Below are 25,975 nucleotides of genomic sequence, written 5' to 3'. Positions count from 1 at the left end.
AAGCAGCAACATGAAGCGTGAACGACCTTCAAAGATGACGCTCTACGAAACCAGACACCCCAGAAGTGCACCAATATTGAAGTCTGGCCATCTCTGTGTGACACGGCGAAGGTGTGATGAGACTGCACGCAGATGCTAAGCTGGATTTAGAAGCAGTGACCAGACGTGCCGCTCCAATCTGCCTTCCAGAATGAACCGAGACCCACTGCAAGTGGAGCACTGGCTGGCAGCCTCCAACCGCAGCACCTCCAGACTTGCCGCGGTGTTGAAAGTAAGGCCCGGCTCGTGCTGGGGAAGCCGCCAGCCAAGGGTGGAGCACAGTGGTGGGTATGAGGGGGCGGCCACGGCGGCCCCAGGAGCTACCACGCTGCAGGCAACCCTCCCGTCAGCCCACCCTGTCTTGGGGGGGACAACGCCACGTGTGGTTCTCACCACCCAATCCGCTCCCAACTCCCCCATCCCTTCCCACGGATCCGATCACCGTGGCATGAAGGCTTCCCAGTGAATTATGAGCCCAAAGCACCCCAGACATTCCAACAACTCGACACAACTTAGAAACAGTGAAAAGGATAAATTATGAGCGACTGTTTTGTTCCAAAATGCTATTCTTTTATGATTTTCCAAGACTTTATTTGTTTGGAAATTTCTACAAAGTCACAAAATATGCTTGAGGAGCCTATCTAACGGACCCCCAACAACGTGAAGCTGAAAGAGGGAAAAAAGTGATTATGGATCATGTTCTAGACACGTCATCTCTGTTTTGCAAATTAAATTGGTTATGCCACATTAGCTCAAAGATATGAACATTTTAACAATTCCACATCTACAAACTGCAAGAAAAACAAATTAGATTTTAGAACGTATTCAGTTCCGAGGACCTAGCTTCCTGCAGGATCTATTTTTCATCTGAAGACAGAAAAACTATTCTAAATGACTACATTTCCATTTTCACCATTTAATTTCATCCTTACTGTTGTAATTCATGTTTTTCAACATATTTAAAACATCGAAAATAATGGAAACCTTCGTGATAGATGATAAACTAAATATTAGTTTGATCTAATAATCTAAATATTCTTCATATTAATACCATCACGGTTAGGAATAATAAAATTGGTACCATGTGACAGGGTTCTCTGTTCTTTGCAATATGGACTCATTTGGATTCAGATATGTTTAGAATTTTAAGTCTAATCATCATCTTGTATATATTAACTACTTTATAGACTATTTTCTCTGCTGAATTACATGTTTTTTATGTTAATGTTTTATGTTTTAGGATAGTGACAATACAGTAATTATACAGTTCTCACTATGTGACAAACAGTATTCTGTGCTCCTTACCTGCATTAAGTCATTTAGCCTCAGACGCATTCTATAATTTGGCTGTAATCATTATCCATCACGTATAGATTAGGAAATGAGGAACAGAGATGTCAAGTAACCTTCCCAAGCTCACACAGCTCTAAGCGGTAGAGCCTGGATTTGAACGGTCAGCACGAACCAGGAAAAACAAGTGCTGACTCATCTTAACACCCATCAATTAAATGTGTGGTCTATGAGTGCATCAATCCACATGCAAACTGAGTAATTTTAAATTGAATGGATATGACTGAGACAAACGTATCCCAGTTTTAAGATGGAAATACATACGGTCCTTGTCAAACTACTCACCCTGAGGGCGCGACACATGCTCAGTACGCCTTGGCAGCCTGGCCTCTCTCGTTCGAACTGCTGAAGAGCTGCTGGGATGGAGATAACGAATTAGCAAGCCAGACGAGCAAACCCATCCTAGCGCTCAGATCCATCTGGGTTTAGAGCAGAACAAGGATTTTTCAGTCGTGCAAGCATCATTTCATCAGACTTCCTGCGGTCGATCATCAGTAAGCGGTCGCTGAGTACGTACTGCGACGCCCTCCGCTAAATCCTGGGGCTTTTCAAAGGTCTGACTCGGGGCACCGGGATGGCTCAGTCGGTTACGCATCCCACTTCAGCTCAAGTCATGATGTCACGGCTCGTGAGTTCAAGCCCCGCGTGGGGCTCGTGCTGACAGCTCAGAGCCTGGAGCCTGCTTCCGATTCTGTGTCTCCCTCTCTCTCGGCCCCTCCCCTGCTCACTCTTTGTCTCTCTCAATCTGTCTCAAAAATAAACATTAAAAATAAATAAAAATAAAACCACAGGTCAAAGGTCTGACTTGAACAGTCTACTGAAGCCACAGTTAACCACAGTGCTAACTGAAGCCTTGGCTATGACAAGTCTCTAAAGGCAGTCTCTGAAGGCCCCACACCACCTTGGAATTTCAGTGACCAGTATTCAGCTGAGAAGTCATGTGTCTTTCCATCGACCTGACCCCAGGGACGCGGTTGGGCGGGAGTCTCTATCACCCTGGGCCACCTTCCATGCAGGACTTACACTCCTGTCTCAGACTGGCCAGGAGTCATCTCTGTCCATCATGACAGTCTCATCCACAATTACGTCCACACACAGCAGTCCATCGATATCGCTGAATGACTACATTCACGCATGGCGGAGCCAACTCATAACCTCTTAACGCAACTACGTGGGACAAAACACTTGAAGGGATGAGCTCTAAGGGGTGTGTTTCAACAAACCTACTATATTACATTATACACGCCCTTGTCTTCACGCATTTAAACTTCTAGCATCAAGGCTCATGGTATGTCACAATTTATAAATTCATTAAGACCCAAGCTCAAACAGCTTGGTTGTTAAAATTTGTGGGGAGACGTTACCTAGGTGGTAAAAAAGCCTAGCAGCTAATTAAACATCAATACCTAACCTGTGTTCTGTTCTCATTCATGAGTGGGCACTTGTATATGCTAACATCCTCTTCAGCAGTCTGGGTTACTGATTAGATGTTGGAAGCCACATATGGAAATAGGAGTCTTACACACCTTTAATCGTATTAGCTCATTCACTACATGATCATTTAAATTACTGTCAGTTATTTGGCTAGGTTACCTCATATTAATGGCCTTTTATACAATGTTCTGTATTCAAATTTGAGATACGAATCTCTAGGAAGTAAATTATACACAACATTCATGTATACATGTGATATATACATCACACCTTAATTTTACATGTAGTCACTATGTCTCTAAATCTGTATGTGGACTCTCTGAATTTTCTATAATGAATATGTGCTTCTTTAGAAATTAGAAAAATATTTTACACTAAATCCTAAACTAATTTATTCTAAATGAAATTCTAATAGGACTGGAGTGCATTTGTGTGTGCACACAAGCCGTTTCACCGCCAGTTTTCAAGTCCTAGATATTTTGTATTAGTTCTAACTATGAGAGCTATTGAATAATTGTACTAGCCAATATAGAAATTATGTTATGCCTTTTTTCTATTTTTTAAAGCATTCATGTATGTAAGTAATCTCTACGCCCCCAACACAGGGCTCAAAGTCACAATCCTGAGATCAAGACTCGTGTGCTTTTCTGACTGAGCCAGCCAGGTGCCCCACCTTTCAATTATTTTTTAAAGATAACTTTCTTCAGTCGGTTAAGCATCCGACTTCAGCTCAGGTCATGATCTCGAGGTCTGTGAGTTCAAGCCCCGCGGAGGGCTCTGTGCTGACAGCTCGGAGCCTGGAGCCTGCTTCGGATTCTCTGTCTCCCTCTGTCTCTGCCCCTCCCCCACTTGTGCTCTGTCTCTCTCTGCCTATCAAAAATATATAAATGTGGGGCGCCTGGGTGGCGCAGTCGGTTAAGCGTCCGACTTCAGCCAGGTCACGATCTCGCGGTCCGTGAGTTCGAGCCCCGCGTCAGGCTCTGGGCTGATGGCTCAGAGCCTGGAGCCTGTTTCTGATTCTGTGTCTCCCTCTCTCTCTGCCCCTCCCCCGTTCATGCTCTGTCTCTCTCTGTCCCAAAAATAAATAAACGTTGAAAAAAAAAAAAAATTAAAAAAAAAAATATATAAATGTAAAAAAATCAAAAAATTTTAAAGTTAACTTTCTTCACACACAAAAAAATAATAATAATTCCTAAAGTGGACTTAATACAGTAGTAGCTAGGTGGCACCTCAGTAAACATTTTAAATAAAAATAAACATTAAGGGGCACCTGGATGGCTCAGCTGGTTGAGCATCTGATTCTTGATTTCAGCTCAGGTCATGATCCCAGGGTCATGGGTCGAGCCCCGTACTGGGTTCTGCACTTTGCATAGAGCCTGCTTGGGATTCTCTCTCCCTCCCTCTGCCCCTCCCCCATGCATGCTTACACCCATGCACACATGGGCACACTCTCTCCCTCTAAAATAAAAAAAAAGAAAATTCACCAGCCTCAGAATACAGACACAGCTATAAAGTACAAGAGGAAAATAAAATTTCAAAAATTAATAAACACTGAAACCAGTGTAAACAAGTAACTATATAACCATCTGGCTTTTATTGGGGACAGAACCTAGTTCATCTACATTTCAAATCAGTAAGTACCCTGCAGGTTACAGGTGAGAAAGGCAAGAGATGAGGGGGACAAAAATGACCACTAATCTAACTGAACTGCTTTCTGATGTTTACAAAGTGAATTTTGTACCGAGATTTCAGTCACTGACTCTGGTAAGCAACAAAATCAGCCCTTGTGACGCAGCAAGGAGATGATTAAAAACCAACAAACTGCTGTGAACCGTTTCTCACTCCTCTGTGGGGGTGACGTGGGGCATAAAATATAGGGAGGGGAGACTCAGCCGTTTCCACCTGGATGGAGGCCACATGAAACTGAGGCCTCCTTGGACCCATGGTTTCTTGCTGGCATTCACACCCTTCTGGGGTGGGCAATGTCCCCCTCCATCAGCCAGCAGGGGGCAGTCTGCAAATACTTACAGAAAACAAAACGCATCCTGAACATTCCGGGAAGCCTATTTCCGCACGCAGGCCGGATCCACCTGACATCCATTTTTATTATGCACATCCTCTTGGAGGATATACGACCACTCTTCTGAAAGTCACTCATTAACTAAGGGCAACGATTTCTGAGAATCTGCTCTGCTTAATTGCTACCATCACTTTAACTGAGTTCCTTGAACAAAATCAAGGATCACAAGTGTCCTCAGCTCTTTGATAGCAGCCAACGTATAACCACGGGGAAAAGGAAAGGGTAAGAGTGACGACAGTTTTTTCAACAGAGTATACACTAAGACCAGCCTTTGTTTATTAGGTTCCAGTGAAACGGTTAACGATATAGCCCTGAGCACAGATGAACCTGGGTTTCTTTCCTTTGCTTATTGTCCAGATCATCTGGGAAAAGTGTCTTAGTGGGTCTGTGAGACCACTCTATGTCCTCCTGAGCATTTATTGTGGGGACTGAGATGGGGAATATACGGTCAGCAAAGAGTCTGGCACATAGTATGGGTATCATAGTATGTTAGCTGGTTGTTATTAACGCTTACTATTTTCATGCACAGAACATTTAATCAACTACAAAGGGCACCGTACAAAATTTCAGGAGCGCCTGTCCAGCCCAGGAGCTTCCAGACCTTGGTACCTACCTCATCAGTGATCACTGGTTGGACCAGAGACGGATCCAGATGTATAGCTGACCAATCATATGTTCTCTCCACCAGAAGAACAGCTATCCTTAGTGCCGTCTGCTGGGACTGAGGCAATGTAAACTTCCCAACTGAGGGGCTCCCACATCCAGCCACGTGCACCTTGAGAAACAAAGAAAGTGGATCTCCTGAGACAAAAGAAAATAAAACATGCCGATGTGAATCCACAAGAGCCTGGCAATCCAAAGCAGAGGTGTGGTGTCTGAGGGATTTCCCTTCCTAGTGTCCATACTCTACACTTCCATCTTTCCCTAGCTTCATATTCTTAAATTTTTTTCAATGTTTATTTATTTTTGAAACAGAGAGGGAAACACAGCAGGAGCAGGGGAGGGGTAGAGAGAGAGGGAGACACAGACTCTGAAGCAGGCTCCAGGCTCTGAGCTGTCAGCATAGAGCCTGACGCGGGGCTTGAATTCACCAAACGTGAGATCATGCATGACCTGAGCCAAAGTCGGATGCTTAACCAGCTGAGCCAACCAGAGCCCCTCCCTGGGTCCCTATTCTAAAAATAATTTTTTTAACATATATAATGACTTTCACTTTTTCTCTCAGCAACCAATGGGATCTTAACTAATGCAGTGAATCTCGGGAACATAATTTTTAAGAGGTAATTATTTCAGTCTTTCAATGTATAAAGTAGGATCCAATAATCAAGACAGTCTCATTTCAGGTGTAGCAGAAAATGTCCTCTCTCCCCTGTTCTTCGAAGATAACATCTGAGTATACAGAAGAGTATTTCGAGCAAGATTTACTTGATGGGCCCCAGGCCCAGAAGGACCCACATTTAAAGATCACCATTCTGAAATTCGTAATAATTTTATCTTTCAACTTGTGTTTGCTTAAGATTTTTTTTTTAAGATCTTATTTTTGGGGCCCCTGGGTAAGTCAACAGGTTGAGCGTCTGACCCTTGGTTTCAGCTCAGGTCATAATCTCATCGTCCATGAGATGGAGTCCCACTTGAGATTCTCTCTCTCTGTCACTCCCCTGTTCGCCAATGTGCGTGTGCGCGCTCTCTCTCTCTCAAAATAAAAAAAAAAAAAAAAAATGCTTTAAAAAAGGTTTTATTAAGTAACATCTACACCCAACATGGGGCTTGAACTTACAACCCCAAGATGTCACATGTTCTACTAACTGAGCCAACCCGGCACCCCTTTTTTTAATGTTTTTTTAAGAGAGAGACAGCAAAAGTGGGGGAGGTGTCAGGGCGGGGGGGCCAAAGCATCCGAAGCAGGCTGTAAACTAACAGCACTGGGCATTATGCGATGTCAACACGAATAATAAAATTCATGCCGGTAACTTAAAATTTTAGTTTTTCTTCATTTAGAAAGACATGAAATAGCAAACAATACACTCTATGATGAGTTGAGAGAGGTAGACCGTGGAGATATGGAAAAGGTTTTGAATGGCACTTCCCCCCTGCTTTTTGAACAAGAGTTCTTGTGTTTTCCTCCCGCATTGGACCCTGCAGATTGTATCCAGCCTGTTCCTGGGACTTGTTGGTGCAAATACAGATGGAAGTTCTGATCGAGTGGCAGGCTCTGCCTTGGTCTATGCTGCCAGGGTTTGCTTCCTGGTCTGGGGTTCACTGAGGTGTCCTCTGGCATTGTGGAGCGTTAATTTTGTTCCTGATAGTAGGGTCACGATGCTGGTTTTTGTCCTGGTTCTCAAAGGCCACCAGGACTCTGCATCCCAATCTCAGGCTGGTCCTGATTCTCCTAGCCCTCCTATGACTGCTCATCAGGCTGAACGGAAGCTTCTAGGCTTTCTGATCACCACGCCAGGCTTATTTTAGCTCAGGCTCTCTATTCAGGTACCTCCTTGTGCCAAACCTTCCTTATGGCTCTGGTCCCACACTGGCTAAATTGGGAACATCTCCAAGAACAGTGGTTTTCAACCCTGGCTACACATTAGGCTTCCCTGGGAGGCATTTGCTTGCTTGTCCTTTCCTAATAATACGGATGCCAGGAATTAGTATGCTGATTTTCTTTTTTTTAATTTATTCTGAGAGACATATAGAGAGCAAGCAGAGGAGATGCAGAGAGAGGGGGAGACAGAACACCAAGCAGGCTCTGTGGTGTCAGCACAGAGCCCAAAGAGGGGCTCGAACTCACAAACCGTGAGATCATGACCTGAGCTGAAATCAAGAGTCGGACGCTTAAGCGACTAAGCCATCCAAGCGCCCCTCGCATGCTGATTTCCTATGTCATTGTCGCGCTTTCCTTCTCCCAGTCTTCAACGGTGCTGGTGGGTGGGATGGGCTTTCCCCCTTTGCACAGGCAGGGACTTGCCCTAAATTATATCCCAATTTCCCCGCATCTATGGGGAGCCTATCAAAATTAGTAGTCCTCAGATCATCACACCACCTGACGAGGAGGCCACAGCCAGGAGGCTGCGCTGAAGATTTAGGCATGATGGTGCCTCCTAGCTTGAACGTGCAGAGAGAGAAGGGAGGAGGCCCCAAGTCTAAGTCATGAGAATCCCCATTTCCTCACTGGGTGCAGGATGAGCCTCTAAAGATCCGGGGAAAGTACGGCTGGACAGCTAGCTTCACCTCTCACTCTGGTCATGGAATGTCTTTGTGAAAATGCCTACTGTGAACACCTGTGAGTGGACATCTACCCTTGACTCTGGTACTGGGGAAGCAGCACGGTAACACGGTCGACAAATGAATCCTGGCTCTGCTAATGGTCAGTGATCTCAAGAAAGTGAGCCTCCTTCTGCTGGTCAGCCAGCCTGAAAAGGCGGGTGCCGCTGTAGGGACTCAACTCAAGGCGTTCTTAGGAATATTACCTGCATTGGTATTCCTAAGTTGCTTGAGAGAGGCGAAGTGCAAACACCATGCGAGAGTGTGTTAAATAAATAAACACAAATACAAGTTGGACAGCACTTATGTTTTCCCTTAACGACATAAAATACAAAGCTAATAAAAAATACATTCAGAGGGTTTTTGTATTGCACAAGGTACCACAATGATTTACGATTCTAGTAAAGAAAATAAGAGGCATGAACCAAATATCAGGAATACATGTAAATAATGGAAACATTCCATGATTTCAATAATTACATGCCAACACGTAATGAAAATATAGCCTGGGTGGGTGTTAATTTAAGTACTGTAAAAGTGTGGTCGCTGATGTGCTTGACTACATTGTTACAAAAGTATTTATCTTCTAAAAATTAAGCAAAAATGTTATTTTTCTTTATAACATAAAGAAAATGAACTTAAATATTTGTGCTCACAGAATGGTGAAATTAAGCTTAATCACATGTAAATGTTATCTTATGAATGTTTCTTATTTATTTTTTTTAACGTTTATTTACTATTGAGAGATACAGAGAGAGCATGAGCATGGGAGGGACAGAGACAGAGACACACACAGAATCCAAAGCAGGCTCCAGGCTCTGAGCTGTCAGCACAGAGCCCGACACAGGGCTCAAACTCACAAACTGCGAGATCATGACCTGAGCTGAAGTCGGACACTTAACTGACTGAGCCACCCAGGCACCCTTTATGAATGTTTCTATACACTGAAAAATCCAATTTTTTCCTAAAACGGAAGAAGAAATATATGGTCACCTTTGGATTTGAACTAATTTCCTAAAATTTGAAGTACGTGAAAAATAAATAAATAAAAATAAAGTTTGAATAAAAAGAACCATTCAGGGATGAAGAACTCAGTAACTGAAATTAAAAGTACACTAGAGGGAATAAATAGTAAATCAGAAGAAGCAGAAGAACGGGTCATCAACCTGTAGGACAGAGTAATGGAAAGCAACCAAGCTGAACAGGAGAGAGAAAAAATGATAGAGAACTCCCGTCAAAAAGTACCCAAGGTGTGGGGTGCCTGGGTGGCTCCATCGGTTAAGCATCCGACTTCAGCTCAGGTCATGATCTCCCACTCTGTGAGTTTGAGCCCTGCGTCGGGGTCTGTCCTGACAGCTCAGCTCGGAGCCTGGAGCCTGCTTCCGATTCTGTGTCTCCCTCTCTCTATTCCTGTCCTGCTCGTGCTCTCTCTCTCTCTCAAAAATAAACACTAAAAGAAATTTTTAAAAAAATCTACCCAAAGCAGTGCACACCAAGATACAAGTAATTAAAAAGGCAAACAGTAGTGATAGACAATTTTCAAGCAGCAAGAGAAAAGAAAGCAGATACCTACAAGGGAAACCCCATAAGGTTATCGGCTGATTTTTGAGCAGAAACTGCAGGCCAGAAGGGAATAGCAGGATATATTCAAAGGGCTAAAAACAAAAACAAAACACAAACAAAAACCTGCAACCAAGAATATTCTATCCAGCAAGGCTCTCACTCAGAATAGAAGGAGAGATACAGGGTTTCCCAGACAAAAGTTAAAGGAATTCATCACCACTAAACCAGCCCTACAAGAAATGTTAAAGAGGACTCTTTGAATGGAAAGGAAAACCCATAGGAAGTAAGAAAAGTAGAATGTACAAGTATTTTTTACATCCAAAAAAATAAATTGATGAAAAGTATGACACTACATACCTAAATTGGGAGAGGGAGTAAAAATTAAGTCCTTTTAGAATGGGTCCAAACTTAACCAACTTAACAGAGTGCTATATGTATGTCATATACAAACCTAATGGTAACCACAAATCAAAAAATCAGTAATAGACAGGCAAAAAATAAAAAGAAGTATATCACTAAAGAAAGCCAGAAAAATGTGAGAGCAAAGAGTCAAAGAAAGGAGTAGAGAACTACAAAAACCGTAAACAAGTAACAAATGACAATAAATGGATATCTACCAATAATTACTTTGAAAGTAAATGGACTAAAGCCTCCAATGAAAAGACATAAATAGTTTGTATGAAAGCACAGAACACCCCAAACAGCCAAAGCAATCTTGAAAAAGAAAAAAACTGGAGGTTATCCAAATCCCAGCTTTCAAGATAAAGTACAAAACTGTATTAATCCAAGTAGTATGGTACTGGCACAAAAACAGACACATGGGTCAACAGAACACAGTAAAGAAAGGGGCCCCTGGGTGGCGCAGTCGGTTAAGCGTCCGACTTCAGCCAGGCCACGATCTCGCAGTCCGTGAGTTTGAGCCCCGCGTCAGGCTCTGGGCTGACGGCTCAGAGCCTGGAGCCTGTTTCCGATTCTGTGTCTCCCTCTCTCTCTGCCCCTCCCCCGTTCATGCTCTGTCTCTCTCTGTCCCAAAAATAAATAAACGTTGAAAAAAAAAAATTAAAAAAAAAAAAACAAAACACAATAAAGAGCCCAGAAATAAACCCACATTATATGGTCGGTTAATCTTTGACCAAGGAGGCAAGAATACACAATGGGAAGAAGTCTCTTCAACAAATGGTGCTGGGAAAACTGGACAGCAACATACAAACGAATGAAACCTGACCACTTTCTTACACCACACACAAAAATAAACTCAAAATGGATTAAGAACCCAAATGTGAGAGCTGAATCCATAAAAATCCTAGAATACAGCACAGGTGCTAATACCTCTGACTTTGGCCGTAGGAACATTTTTCTAGATATGTCTCCTGAGGCGATGGGAAAAAAAAGCAAAATTAAACTATGGAGACGACATCAAAATAAAAACCTTCAGGGGCATGTGGGTGGCTCAGTCTCTTGAGAGTACAACAGGTTGTGATCTCTGGATTCGTGGGTTTCAGCCCTACATCCAGCTCTCTGCCGTCACCTCGGAGCCCTCTTTGGAACCTCTTTCTCCCTCTCTGCCCCCTGCCCCCTGCTCGTGCACATGCGTGCACTCTCTCTCTCAAAAATAAGCAAACATTAAAAAATAAAAATAAAAATAAACAGGTTCTGCACAGCAAGGAAACAACCAACAAAAGTAAAAGACAACATACTCAACGGGAGAAGATATTTGCAAATGACATCCCTAATAAAGGGTTAGTATCCAAAATACATGTAAAGAACTTACATAATTCAAACACACACACAAAAAACCCCCAAATGATCCAATTAAAAAATGGGCAGAGAACCTGAATAGACATTATTCCAAAGACGACATCCAGACGGCCAACCAACACATAAGATGCTCAACCTCACTCATCATCAGGGAAATACAAATCAAAACCACAATGAAATATTACTTCACATCTGTCAGAATGACTAAAAGGAAAACACAAGAAACAACAACTGTTGGCAAGAGTACGGAGAAAAGGGAACCCCTGTGCACCGTTGGTGGGAACGCAAACTGGTGCAACCACTGTGAAAAACATTCTGGAAGTTCTTCAAAAAAATCAAAAGTGGAGGGGCGCCTGGGTGGCTCAGTCAGTTAAATCTCCGACTTCAGTTCAGGTCATGATGTGAGAACAAGTGAGTTCAAGCACTGCACCAGGCTCTGTGCTGACAACTTAGAGCCTGGAGCTGGTTTCCGATTCTGTGTCCCCCTCCCCCCTTCACGCGCGTGCACTCTCTCTCTCTCTCAAATATAAACATTTTTTAAAAATTAAAAATACAGGGGCGCCTGGGTGGCGCAGTCGGTTAAGCGTCCGACTTCAGCCAGGTCACGATCTCGCGGTCCGGGAGTTCGAGCCCCGCGTCAGGCTCTGGGCTGATGGCTCAGAGCCTGGAGCCTGTTTCTGATTCTGTGTCTCCCTCTCTCTCTGCCCCTCCCACGTTCATGCTCTATCTCTCTCTGTCCCAAAAATAAATAAACGTTGAAAAAAAAATTAAAAAAAAAAAATTAAAAATACAATTGCTATATGATGCGATAATCCCACTACAGGGTATTTACCCAAAGAATACAAACAAGGTTGTGAGTTCGAGTTCCATGCTGAGTATAAAGATTACTTTTAAGACTAACCTGTAAAAAAATACAAAAACATTAATTCAAAAAGATATATGCATCCCTATGTTTATGGCAGTACTATTTATAACTGGCAAATTATGGAAGCAGCCCAAGGTCCGCCGACGGGTGAATGGCAAGAAGACGTGCTATGTATACAATGAAATAGCACTCACCTACAAAAAAGAATGAAATCTTGCCATTTGCAACAACAAAGATGAATCTGCAGAATATAATTCCAAATGAAGTAAGTCATAGAAAGACAAACACCATATGATTTCATTCCATGTCGAAGTTAAGCAACAAAACAGGGGCGCCTGGGCGGCTCAGTGGGTTAAGTGTTCAACTCTTTGTTTCGGCTTAGGTCATGATCTCCCGGTTTCATGAGGTTGAGCCCATCACCCGGCTCTGCACTGCCAGTGCGGGACCCGCTTGGGATATTCTCTCTCTCTCTCTCTCTCTCTGCCCCTCGCCCTGTCTCTCAAATATAAATAAATTAAAAAAAAAAAAAAAAAGGTAACAAAACAAATGAACAAAGAAAAAGAGACAAAGTAAGAAAAAGATTCTTACATACAGAGAACAAACAGGTGGTCACCAGAGGGGCAGTGGGTGGAAGGATGGGGGAAATAAGTGAAGGGTATGAAGAATAGCTATCATGATGACCACTGGGTAATGTACGGAATAGCTACTGAATCACTGTATTGTGCACCTGAAGTTAATACAGAACACTGTATGTTAACTGTACCACAATTAGGTTTATTTTTTTTTTAATTTTTTTAGTATTATTTTTGAGAGAGAGAGAGAGAGAGAGAGAAGGGGAGGGGCAGAGAGAGGGGGAGACACAGAATCTGAAGCAGGCTCCAGGCTCCAAGCTGTCAGCAAAGAGCCTGACGTGGGGCTCGAACCCACGAACTGTGAGATCACGACCTGAGCCGAAGTCGGACGCTTAACCATCTGAGTTACCCAGTGCCCCAAGTTTTTTAATCAAAATTGAATTAAATAAATAAAACTTGGAGTATATGTACATGAAGTTAAAGGAAAATTACACTTCAGAGTTACAAAGTCTTTTGAAGACCCTTAAATTGATGGTCCATATGGAGTGTGTTCTACATTTATAGTTGCTTTTTGAGATGTGAATCTGCAGCTACTCAAGGACTACACTATAAAAAGCTTACTTTCTTAATATGGCACTTTCAAAGTATGCCAAGAGTGGGATAATGTACTCCAAGGTGAAGAGAGAGAGAATAAGGTACTGGAAAGAAAGCCTGGTGCTTAAAACGACAACACAGGTACAGCTAATTGCCTTGCATGAGAAATTTACAAACACAAAACAAGCATGAGGCCAGCACACGGGAGGTAGACTTCCCTAGGTGATGGGATGTTGTCGGAGTGACCTGAACTTGCCATCTTTCCTATGAAGAGAATGGATTTTGTGTTTTCATTATTTTAAGTACGTATGCCCACAGGGATCTAGGACAGTTCATCAGAACTCGGGGATGTTTTTCCCCTGCACGGAAAATTGCATCAGTCCATATAATTCAACAAATACTACCCCGTCGTGCTCCCACATTTTCCTAGTTCCTGCTCTGTGGCATGTGTGCTGAAAATCCAAACCATAATAGGAGATCTTGAACTTACAACTGTCTTTTACATGTCAGGCTGGGTCCTTTCAAAATTTCACTTTGACTTCCATTTCAGATTTTTTTTTTATAAATTTTTTTCAATGCTTACTTTTGAGAGACAGAGAACAAGTGAGGGAGGAGCAAAGAGAGTGGGAGACAGAGAATCTGAAGCAGGTTTCAGGCTCTGAGCTGTCAGCGACAGAGCCCGACATGGGGCTCGAACCCACAAACCATGAGATGGTGACCCGAGCCGAAGCCGGATGCTTAACCGACTGAGCCACCCAGGTGCTCCTCATTTCAGATTGCTGACCCATTTTACCTGTTCATTTTGTAGTTTTCCAAACAGGGAATCCATCTGTATAGTTGGGGATGTCACTTTTATCCTAGAAATTTTTGAAGTCGTTGTAAAGAATGTTTTTGAAAGTTTGTGAATTGTGTATCTATTTATGGTTTTAAAATAAAATACAAGATGTTCAGTGAGCACTCACTCAATGGCAACCATACGCTTTTTCAAAGTGCTTGAAAATTAGAGATGAAAAGACATTTGGAATTGCTTCCTATTCTGCAAAATGTTTTTGGTAGAAGGGCATTGTCATTTTCGTCATTGCTGTCAAAAACAAACATTCGCTAGCATCTATTTCTTTAACGCTAAGTGTAAGGTAAGATCTCGCTTGGGATGCCTGGGTGGCTCAGTCAGTTAGGCATCCAACTTCTGTTCAGGTCATGATCTCACAGTTGTTGAGTTCGGGCCCTGGGTGGGGGTCTATGTGGACAGCTGGGAGCCGGGAGCCTGGAGCCTGCTTCGGATTCTGTGTCTCCCTCTCTGCCCCTCCCCTGCTTGCACTCTATCTCTCCCTCTCAAAAATAAATAAACATTAAGATCTTGCTACAGCTCTGAGCCCCACACCTTCCTACAGGGGAATTTATCACAGGGAAACATTTCCCTCCATTTACACTGACTTGATGAGCAACACCCCAAATATCCCATATAACTCAAAAAAAAGCCAAACAATACTATAGCTAATTCAGGGCTTAACAACATTTATGCCAAGTAATATCTACTGTACAAACATAATTAATACTGCAACTAACCTTTGAAGGCATCAAACATCACAGCTGTGTTCTTATTTCTTTGGGGGAATAGTCACAAGATGAGTATGTATTGTGCAGCTTTATCTAGTCGAGGAGTAAATAAATTTTTCCCCTGTCTTATATAGAGATCATACCTGCACGTTTACTTGTATTTAATTCAACAGGTATTTATCGAACACTGAAGTGGATACGTCGATGTAGAACTGCCCGCCTCTTCCTAAGGAGGCGTGCCCAGGCAAGTGCAGACTTTGGAATGGTTCCATCTACCTGTCCGTTTCTTGCACGGCACATGCTCACTGAGTCACGTCTGTGAGCATCTGTGCTTTGTCTTGACATATTTTGTGCATCTGTTAGCGAGATGTATCCTAAGATATCAGGTTTTTTAGGTCTGGGAATTGACAAATCCTTTTTCTATATAAATTAATGGCAATTGCCTCTGTGCCTCACATCATTTCAGCTAATAATGAAAGATTTCATAGGGAGTTTCCACTTTCAGATACCAGGAAATCTGTAGTACAATTTGCTGCTCACAATTACTGTTCCAGAGATATGCGGATATGCATGTGATAAAAACAGAGTCTTTTTCTAAGTCTGAAAGAAAGACAGTAAAGGAAGAGCTTTTCCACTGATAGGCTAAGCGGATGTGTGGGGGGGGGGGGGGGGGTCACAGCAGCCTCTTGGGGATGCTCTGCCTGTGCAATGAAACAAAATGAAAACTGAGTGCTTGATCCAGCCATACCTGCAGGTAGCCCTACCTCTAAACTTCTAGCTTATTTTAACCAGCAATTCTCTTCCTGCTTAAGCCAGTTAGATTATCTGAAACATGCCCACAAAAGATTCCCAACTCTTATACTTACTAGTCTATACTTACTAGATGCCAGCAAAACCAAGAAGCACCAGTCTTTCCTACCAATGAACTCTGAACACAGTGGAAGCAACTACATCTCTACTGAAATGAAAACTTATAAAGGGTATGGCAACACCTCGTGGACCAACAAAGAGGAGGGTATGGTGAATACTGAACGATATAATGAGGCAGCAGCACCTGATTTAGGCCTTGAAGAATAAATAGGGCTTAATAAAATAGAAAAAAAAAAATGTGCAAGGACATTCCAGCAAGAGAAAAAAAATTTTAAAAAACAGTGAACTAAAGGCAGAAAGTTTATCTTAAGATTTTACCCCCTAATCCCTAGCGCAGTCCTTGTCATATACTAAACACTAAATAAAGTTTATTCAAAGAACAAAGGCATAGGGGCGCCTGGGTGGCTCAGTCAGTTAAGCGTCCGACTTCAGCTCAGGTCACGATCTCACAGTTCGTGAGTTCGAGCCCCACGTCGGGCTCTGTGCTGACAGCTCGGAGCCTGGAGCCTGCTTCACATTCCATGTCTCCCTCTCTCTCTGCCCCTTCCCTGCTCATGCTGTGTCTCTCTCTGTCTCAAAAATAAATAAACATTAAAAAAAAAAAAAAAAAAACAAAGAACAAAGGCATAAAGATAAATGATCACCTAAATGATTTCTCTGAGTTAAGACCTTGCTCACTGACATACGTCGCTCCTACTGGAAATTACGTTCTTTTTATAATAACCTACTTTGTGACACAGCTTCCAGGAAAAATAACCAGAAAGAGTTACTGCTGTCATTGATACATGGAGAAAGGGCAGCTTTAATTACTTGCTAGACTTGCTTTTTTTTTTTTTCTTTGCCAGATATAAACAAGTTCTCTAAATGCCATACACAAATCTATAGGTCACATTAAAGACTTCTACCATTTTTCAGTAAAGTTTTAAGTATCTAAATACAAACACCGGTTACAAATTCCGGCCAGAGAACTGAAGGAAGAAACAAGGTTCTGAAACCTTTGGTTGCCAAATAGCACAATCCTCAGCACCTAATGAGAGCTTACTATGTTATTCATTCATTTTTGTACATGAGCACTTACTAATTCGTTTTCCCAACCGTGTAGGACAGATCTGTGTACCACGGGTATTCTGGTCTGACGGGGATCTCGGCTGATAATCTCTGCGTCTGTGTGGATATGGGAAAATGGTTTTCTTTCTAAATTTCCACCCATTATATGTGTTTTCCCTTTCCCCATTGTTGTAAAAGTTATACAAGACAGTGTTTATGAAGGACCGGCATGTCAAGGGAGGTCAATAAATGAAGTAGATGCTCAGGAAAAGAAGTCATTTTGCAAAACCAAAAGAGACTGAAATCCTTAGTTTGTCCTCTTGAAATGAGGTGATTAGATAATTGGAGGTTCTAGCAATTAGGGTGCTTCTTTTGCTAACAGCGGCAATAATAAACACAGCGGTCTGCATTAAAGTACAGCATTTTGGTAAAATTAATGAAGCTGAAGTCACGAACGCGGACATTCTGCTTATCATTCAACAATTTCACTTATTTGACACTGACGTTATTTCCCTAATGATCTCCTCCACTGTAAGAAAACCATTTGAAGGCCGGTAAGAAGGATGCTGTCCATCCATCCACCTGTACGAACTGTGGACCACGACTGTGGCCAGTCGAGGGTAGAGCTGTTTCGCAACAAAGTATAGGGGGCAGCAAACACAGATCTTGTTTCATTGGGCTTTGCAAGATATTTGTAACCTTGGGGCGCCTGGGTGGCTCAGTCCGTTGAGCAACCAAGTTTGGCTCAGGTCATCATCTCGAGGTTTCTGAATTCAAGCCCACTTCGAATCCTCTGTCCCCCTTTCTGTGCCCCTTCCTGCTTGCGCTCTCCCAAAAATCATTTTTTTTTTTTAAATTAGGACTCGGTAATGCATTTGGTGCCCCAATTCCACCACTTCCGTATCAAAGATTGAAACCTCTTTGCAACAAAATATATTTTTAAGTATGCAAATTTTCAAACGTCTCCTGCTCTATCTTCTGCTTATGTAGAATATCAACCACAAGTAGTGTAATTAATTCCGACTCAATAGTAGAAACACTCAGAGAATCTTCACCATCCCTATTTGTCAATGCAAATGTATAACATATTGGGAATGTGTTAAACTAGAAGGAAGCTTAAATTTTTTTTAAATTTTTTTAATGTTTATTCATTTTTGAGAAACAGTGAGTGGGGTGGAGCAGAGAGAGGGAGACACAGAATCCAAAGCAGGCTGCAGACTCTGAGCTGTCATCCCAGAGCCGGACACGGGGCTTGAACTCATGGACAGCGAGGTCACAACCTGACCTAAAGTCAGACGCTTAACCGAATGAGCCACCCATGTGCCCCCCAAAATTTTAATTAAACAAAATGAAGCTTATAAATGTTACATTTTAAAAACGTCTTTCATAGAAACTTGACATTTAATTTCTATGCCATACAGACAACTTGATATTTAATTTCTATGCCGTGTTTAGAAGAACGTGTATATTGTTAGATGCATCCAATCATAAATAAATCACACTTAAGAATGTCTACTTTGTGTTTTTATGGTGTCAAAGAAAGGCCTTTTGTTATATACATGCAAAAGAAAGAATACGCATATATTACACATATAATTCAAATAGTTTTTGGAACAATATTCTCCCATTTAGAAAGGATTCACCCAGTGCTCTTTCAAGGCATTAGTTTTTCCCGCAAATTTCTAATAAAGAGAAAACAGGTGCAATGGAAGAAGTACGTCTGTTAGTCACACCGTCTTGTTTGCAGGACGTAGAAAGTGAGTTCTAAGTACCTCAAGAAAGCAAACAGAAAAGGGTGAGTGCAATGGGGGAGTGACCCACAGACGGTCACTGCTGCACCCACAGGCTCAAGAAATGCCGTCACGCCTACCCCCGGTTGTGTCTTCCTCAGCCCTGGTTCCCCTGAAGTCACGTTTACGTGAGGGCTGGCTCCCTCTGCCATTCATCGATGACGTCACGTCCTTCCTCTGCATAGGGGCAATCATTCATCGATGACTTCACGTCCTTCCTCAGAGAGGGGGGATCCCTGGGAAGGCATCCAGTGTCCCTCCCTGGGTTCGGATGGAACGTTCTGCGCCATGACTGCAAAAGTGCCCTTCTCTGAATTCTGTGGTGCTCTCTAAACAAGGGGACGCTTCCACGAGGCACGGAAGGTGTGCCAACATCATCCACCGTTAGGACCTGACGCCCCCGTGGACAGGGCACTGCTATGCACTCCAACAGTGTGGCCACACTGCCCTGAAATCAGTAACAGTGTGCAAGATTCTGGGAGGAGGTGACAGGGGTGATGAGTTACCAAAAAGGAGAGAGGACAAGGCTGTTGCCAGGCAATGAGAGCCAGTCCCACAGAGGTATTAACATGCGGTAAGACGCCAAGATGGGAAAATGACATCACAGTACACAGAGAGTGTGGGAAAGAGCTCAGAAGGTCCCGGAGCTTGCAGCCATGAGTTAACAAGGCATATAGGAACCAGAAGCCTCAGGATGAAGGCTTCCAAGATCAGGCAGGCGAGATTAGGCAAATAAGGCAAAGGGCCCCCAGGACAGAAAAGGTATAGGGACAGGAAGCCTCAGGATGAAGGCTTCCAAGGTGAGGTAATCAAAATAAGTAGTCAGGGCAGAAGTGCCCCCCAACTTAGTACAACAGCAGAAAGCTGTGTGTTTTGTTTTTTTTTTTTAAGTTTATCTATTTACTGAGAGAGAGAGAGAGAGAGAGAGAGAGAGAGAATCCCAAGCAGGCTCCGCACTGTCAGCACAGAGCCCAATGCAGGGCTTGAGCTCACGAAACATGAGATCAAAACCTGAGCCACAGCAAAAGTCGGACACTTAACCAACTGAGCCCCCCAGGCGCCCATGATTGCTGAGCTTTCAAATCAGCTGCATGAGAATATGCTTCACAGGAAGAAAGGACCACGATAGGTAAAGAGGACTTTAGACGAGGTTGCCCGGAGGGGAGCTAATTAGCAAAAGTCAGGTGCCTTGTTGGCCCTGAGGCAGCATGCTCTATTTGTCTCACCCCCTAGGCCGGCTAAGACCAAGAGACCGGGCGCCTCACGACTGCCGTGAACAACCATCTGCCCGGCACCAGGATTTTGTTTTGTATTGACCCAAACCCCTAACACCGCATACCTTCAAGACCTCCTTTCCCCCACGCCCATGAGTTAATGTTCACGGTTTCAACGTCTCTTTCTGCACGTCTATCACGCTTGTAAAAATAATAATAGAAACAGAGCCAGGACCCTTCCTCAGGGCTCTTGTCTCTTCCTGGACATTACCCTCTTTTGCAGTCCAAGCCTGCGTCCGCTCTCTTACTGGACAAGACAGAACTCCAGAGCCAGAGCCTACGACGGGAGAGTACACTGGAAGAAGAGGGTAGACTCAGAAATACTGAGATGACGTCCTGTCCTGGGGGCAGAGGTGTGACAAGTACCCCTTACCCTGTCCCTTTCTCTGTCTTTATGGCACAGTTGATAAAATGCTGTGGGAGGACGCTGGGCACAGCGAAAGAAGAGGCAGGTCTCCACCTGGGCTTTCCTGCCAAGTGCTCCCGTGGGCGGTCTCTCCGAGGGCAGCGTTTCCTTCCCTGCAGCTGGGCGTTCACAGGCCTGCACAGGATCAGGTCTCTGTAATTATAAATCAACCGCCTCCCTGTCCGTACAACCAGCATTTCTGATGAGGGAGAACTCCATTCTGCTCCACTCTGTAAGCCCTATACCAGCAAAGTATCTGGAACACAACGTATGCTTGACGAACGTTTGATGAATGGCTCAATAAACCAGTTCAAAACTAAATTACGAAGGAAAATAGAGAAGCAAAAAGAAGCAAATGAACTGGTAAAAAATGTTCTTAAAGGGCAATTAAGTTACTATATATTCACACGAGTAATTCACTTAAATGCAACAACCCAAAACACATACTTACTGATGATGCACCGAGTGTTAATGGCGGGCCTTTAAATTATGAAAACAAATGTGAACGGGTCTTACATTGTTCCTTACTTTGGGGAGCTGAATTTTTTTTTTTAAGTTTATCTATTGAGAGAGAGAGAGAGAGAGAGAGAGAGAGAGAATCCCAAGCAGGCTCCGCACTGTCTGCACAGAGCCCAATGCAGGGCTTCAGCTCACGAAACATGAGATCAAAACCTGAGCCACAGCAAGAGTCGGACACTTAACCAACTGAGCCCCCCAGGCGCCCATGATTGCTGAGCTATTCGAATCAGCTGCATGAGAATATGCCATGGGGTAGAAGAGAAAAAGGAGAGACTAGTTTTTTTTTTTTAATTTTTTTTTTTCAACGTTTATTTATTTTTGGGACAGAGAGAGACAGAGCATGAACGGGGGAGGGGCAGAGAGAGAGGGAGACACAGAATCGGAAACAGGCTCCAGGCTCTGAGCCATCAGCCCAGAGCCCGACGCGGGGCTCGAACTCACGGACCGCGAGATCGTGACCTGGCTGAAGTCGGACGCTTAACCGACTGCGCCACCCAGGCGCCCCGAGAGACTAGTTTTTAAGACAGTTTAAAACGGTAAGAATTAGTATATGTCCTGCCGAAGCGAGCACTAAAACGGTAAGAATTAAATTATGCAGCTTTTGGAACGCTTTTGCCATGACGCTCAAATGGCGAGGAATCTCACTCACCGGCAGGTGTGGTAACAGCGTGGGATCTCAGGTTTCCTTTAAGCGAAGGCTCCCGTGGTCATGCTGCTCATCCAGGCTGCCCAGTGACCGAGTTTTCAGCGCGCTCTGAAGCAGCCTGCCGACAGTGCTCACGCACAGGAAAGAGTTGCCATCTCACCACCGCCCCAGCCTCTGGCTGGCTCTGGGGACTTGGTCTCTCCGGGAACTGGCAATGCTACCACGTCACCTGGAGCCAGGTCACCCCACCAGCTACACCAGGGTTTCACAAGCTTCAGGGTGCATAGCAATGGGGGGAGGAGGGAGCAGGGGGCTCTGGAAAGGCAGATGCTGCTTCAGGACACCCGATAGGAGGCCCGGGGGCCTTCCTTCCTAGGAGGCTTCCTGGAGGATGCTCTCCTGGCAGGACCACCCTCCACCACGCTTACGGGGCGGTGCAAGGAAGAAAGAAGGGAGAGCTCGTCCTCCCCGATTTCCTCGACGTACACTTCACCTTCCCTTCCCGAAACTCTTAAGGGCAGTGAAAACCTCCTCACCTAACGGAGTCGCACTAGGCTTAGACATTAGGGTGTCTTCAGGACCCCCGCTCGCTCTCAGAAGGCTATTTAGGGGCACGAACACCAAAATCTGCGCACTCATCACATCCGGGGCTCTGGTTTACAGCTAGCGCTGTGGGCTCAGGGCCTGGCATCCCCAGTGCCGGAGGAAGAAAAAGCCCAACGTGAAGGCCATTTGGGGAGCCCCCCCCCCACCCTTCACTTTCGGGCCAAGACACTGGCACATGTTTCAGATTCTCCTATAGTAGCTGCGGTCAGGGTAAATCTGTCCTTCGACAAAGGGAACCTGGAGAACCTTCCACCAGGAATTCCAGCCTCGCTTCTTCTCAGATTAGACAGAGAAGCTGGCTCACTGGGGATGCCAGCGGCTTGGCCACCAGGTCTCAAGTCTATCCGGAGCCAGCAAACGAAACAGAGGCCATCTATTGAAGGCCTGTGCGGGAGGGGCACGAGCTTTACGGTTTAGCACCAGCTTGCACTTCAGCATCCCACTTTGCAGGTTTGTCAGCGGAGAAGTTCACGGGGGTGAGGCAACCCGCGCAAGGTCACAAAGCCTAAGGAGCCTGAGGCTGTGCACGCTGCCCCAAGCCACAGTCCGGCCTTTCCAATAATGCCTACGGAACAAGTAGAGAGGGGCGCTGAAGAGCAGCCAGGCGTCCGGCCACAACACCGCCCGTGGAGCCCGCCCCTTGGGCCAGCAGGACCGCCCCTAAAGGGGAATGGGGAGAAAAGGAGGAAAACCACTTCCGGGAGACAGCCGCGAAGAGGGCCAAGCGCTTCCGGTGCGTAGCGGCTGAGGGTCGTTCAGGGTCAGTGAGCTCGCAAGCGAGGGGTCAGCTAAAAAGCGCAGAGGGACTACAACGCATCGCTAGGTATGGGAGACAGCAGGACTGGGGACGAAAGTGTCGCCGCTTACCCGCGTCCGGGGACGCCCGGGTCCAGCGTCCGAGTGCGCGCCGCCATGTTGAGTCCAGTGGTTTAAATAGCGTGGGCGGGGCCGCGGGAGGCGGGGAGGCGGAGGGAGACCTGCGTTAGTCTGACGGCTTCGGCGCGCCGCGCGCGTAGCTCCGCCCCGACCCCTTCACGAGACCTTCCTGGGCAGGCGCGCCGCGAGCGTGGGCCAGCCCTGATGGGCGGGGCCTTGTTGAGTGAAGGCCAGGCCCCGCCTTCCGGTTAAGGGGGCCGCTCAACATGGAAGTGCCTCAGGCCTGCATTGGTAGGGTCCGGAGCTCAGGGCGGGCGCGGGGCGGACTCCAGCCCCTGGAGGTCGCTCCCCCGGGTGGGTGGGTCGGAGCTGGGCCCCAGAACCCTGTCTCGTGTGGCGGCGATCCCCACGCCACCGCCCCCTGGCGGCAGACGGAAGCAGGGCCTGCACCGGCCGGCCTCCCCGATACGGAGTGCCCCCACTCCACTTTGCAGATAGTAAACCAACCCCGGGGCTCGACTGCGGTTAGGCTGAGCCTCCTCCCGCACACAAGGGTGGTCTCAGGTTCCTAAATTCGAGGCCCAGGCCAGGTGCCTCATTCGAAGGCCCCGGAGTCGTGGGGGGGGGGGGGGGGGGCGTTGCAGAATGGGAGTCCTCCAGGTGAGCAGCGTTGTGGCTGCTTGATTTCATCCACGTGGTGATGCCAGGTGCACTGAGCCTTCACGGAACACTTCTATCGTTCACTTTATCACAAGCAATCAAGGAACGGGTGCGCTTCACATATCTTGGAGCCTTCAGTTGCCCTTGCCAGTCATGACCTTAGTTTGTCCTGGGAAACTTGGTGATGAAATATATGGCATTAATGAATAATCGCTCATTGCCTTACGGAATAGTCGTGGGCATCAGTATTTTTTTGGTTTGGTTTGGTTTGGTTTTGAATATATGGATGCTTGCAATGGAAATGTGGGGCAATGGGAATGGGGACTTTTGAAATGTAGTGATGCATTTGCAAAGAACACATGTACCCTTCCTTAGGAATTTGCTAGTATATGCCGATTTTACCTTTCACTATAGCAGCCCTGTCTCAAAAGTGCAAAGGTCAAAGAAAAAAAAAGCCTTGCCGGTTGTAATTTGATGTTTCTTGCCGAGTACTTGTACATTGCATAATATATATGATGAATAAATATGGAATGTTGTCATTTTTTTAATTAATAAAACTATATTGAGTCAAAGGGAAAGGGGAAAAAGTTCTGAAAATTTTGAGTATTTAATTAGACTTTAATTGAAAATACTGTGCTTAGCACAGAGAGTTATATATTTAAAGAAAGCCTTGGAATGATGACTATCCTAAGACTCAAGCCATGTGGAATAAGCTATGCCAATTTACAGCATTTTTGTCTTTTGTTTCGTCAATTTCACAGCTCGAATGAAGCACATCAACCTGTCCTTTGCAGCATGCGGGTTTCTGGGCATTTACCACTTGGGGGCAGCATCGGCACTTTACAGACATGGCCGAAAGCTCCTGAAGGATGTCAAGGCCTTTGCAGGGGCTTCTGCAGGATCCTTGGTTGCTACCGTCCTACTAACAGCACCAGAAAGAATAGAGGTAATTAAGTGGTAACTAGGCTGTGTTCCTTGTCAGGAAATTAAGACCGAACCACAGAGATGAACGTTAGCCGTGCTAAGTTAACTACAGAGAAATAATCCTTTGCCTGGGTAACAGAAAAGGTTAAGACTTTTCTTTAAAAATTTAATTATTAGGGATCTGTGCTCTAGATACGGGAAGGATTATTTGGGGTGACAGTGAGACAAGGAAACAAAATGCCTTTTTTTTTTTTTTTTTTTTTTACTCTTGAGTATTTAGTCTTAAGATTCCAGCTCAGTTTCTTTCAAGCAAACAATATTTGTTTTATCTGATCATGAGAACACAGGGCCTGTTTTCAAGGCCCTGAGCATGTGGCCGATAACGCTTTGTTCGCTCCTATTGACAAACAGTTGTATAAATGAAAACGTGGGCCAATAATTTCTACTAAGTGGAATGATACAGGGGTTTTATTTGTTTTTCATTCTCAGTCAGACGCCATGAATTTCAAGCGATTTATCCAGAAGTAATGAAAATAAGCTTCCATTAGACATTTCACTTAATGCATTCTATGTGGTAAAAATGTGTTTTCTGCTTCTGGACAGCAATCATGCATCTGCTGACTGTGAGAGCGGTCTTTGTAGGTGGAGAATATCACATTCATTCCTTCCTTACGTACTCTAGTGCATTAAGCAGTAATCAAATAATAATTAACACATTCATGCCCAAGAATAAATTTAAGTCACGTTTAAAATTTCAAAACTACAGGGGCGCCTGGGTGGCTCAGTCGGTTAAGCGTCCGACTTCAGCTCAGGTCATGATCTCGCGGTCTGTGAGTTCCAGCCCCGCGTTGGGCTCTGGGCTGACAGCTCAGAGCCTGGAGCCTGTTTCAGATTCTGTGTCTCCCTCTCTCTGACCCTCCCCTGTTCATGCTCTGTCTCTCTCTGCCTCAAAAATAAATAAACGTTAAAAAAAATTATTTAAAAAATAAATAAATAAATAAATAAATAAATAAAATTTCAAAACTACAGAATTTTAAACACCCAAAATCTTGTTCTCAAATCGATGACAAGCTTCTTATGGAACAGAAACTGGATATGAGGCCACTTGGAAATCCACTTCTTGTCTTCCCGTCTTTATATGGTTGCTTTATTGGTAACTAGGAAGGTGATGGAAAACTGTATACATGGCACAGAATGAGAACCTGAAGGCAGTGAACATATAACTAAGGTGTGAACACCCCCTAAGTTGGCAGAATCCTATGGTTTGGATTGCAAAGTAGTTCTATT

The 25,975-nt window shown here is 44.6% G+C and overlaps 1 protein-coding gene and 1 long non-coding RNA gene across 12 annotated transcripts in view; one reads left to right on the top strand and one right to left on the bottom strand.

Moving 5' to 3' along the window:
• LOC123595302 overlaps positions 1–23,215 on the bottom strand; it is a 546,512-nt gene extending 523,297 nt beyond the window's left edge. For 2 of the 4 annotated variants that reach the window (XR_006711121.1, XR_006711124.1), the window contains exons 1-3: positions 21,626–22,789; positions 5,513–5,678; positions 1,675–1,742 (exon numbers count right to left, since the gene is read on the bottom strand). This is a non-coding gene — a long non-coding RNA (uncharacterized LOC123595302). Of the gene's footprint in view, positions 1–1,674; positions 1,743–5,512; positions 5,679–21,625; positions 22,790–23,095 lie in introns of those variants that run through there. The other 2 variants (XR_006711122.1, XR_006711123.1) reach the window with 2 other exon arrangements.
• PNPLA4 (patatin like phospholipase domain containing 4) overlaps positions 22,697–25,975 on the top strand; it is a 32,468-nt gene continuing 29,189 nt past the window's right edge. Inside the window, exons 1-2 of one of the 8 annotated variants that reach the window (XM_045472810.1) lie at positions 22,697–22,961; positions 24,526–24,710. In XM_045472810.1, coding sequence (XP_045328766.1) covers positions 22,790–22,961; positions 24,526–24,710 — 357 coding nt within the window. In that variant the 5' untranslated portion in view covers positions 22,697–22,789. Of the gene's footprint in view, positions 23,052–23,274; positions 23,396–23,476; positions 23,695–23,756; positions 23,874–24,525; positions 24,711–25,975 lie in introns of those variants that run through there. The other 7 variants (XM_045472812.1, XM_045472811.1, XM_045472814.1 and 4 more) reach the window with 7 other exon arrangements.

This window comes from Leopardus geoffroyi, chromosome X (genome assembly GCF_018350155.1).
Source record: "Leopardus geoffroyi isolate Oge1 chromosome X, O.geoffroyi_Oge1_pat1.0, whole genome shotgun sequence".
NCBI lineage: Eukaryota > Metazoa > Chordata > Mammalia > Carnivora > Felidae > Leopardus > Leopardus geoffroyi.
This window is presented reverse-complemented; position numbering and strand designations above follow the sequence as displayed.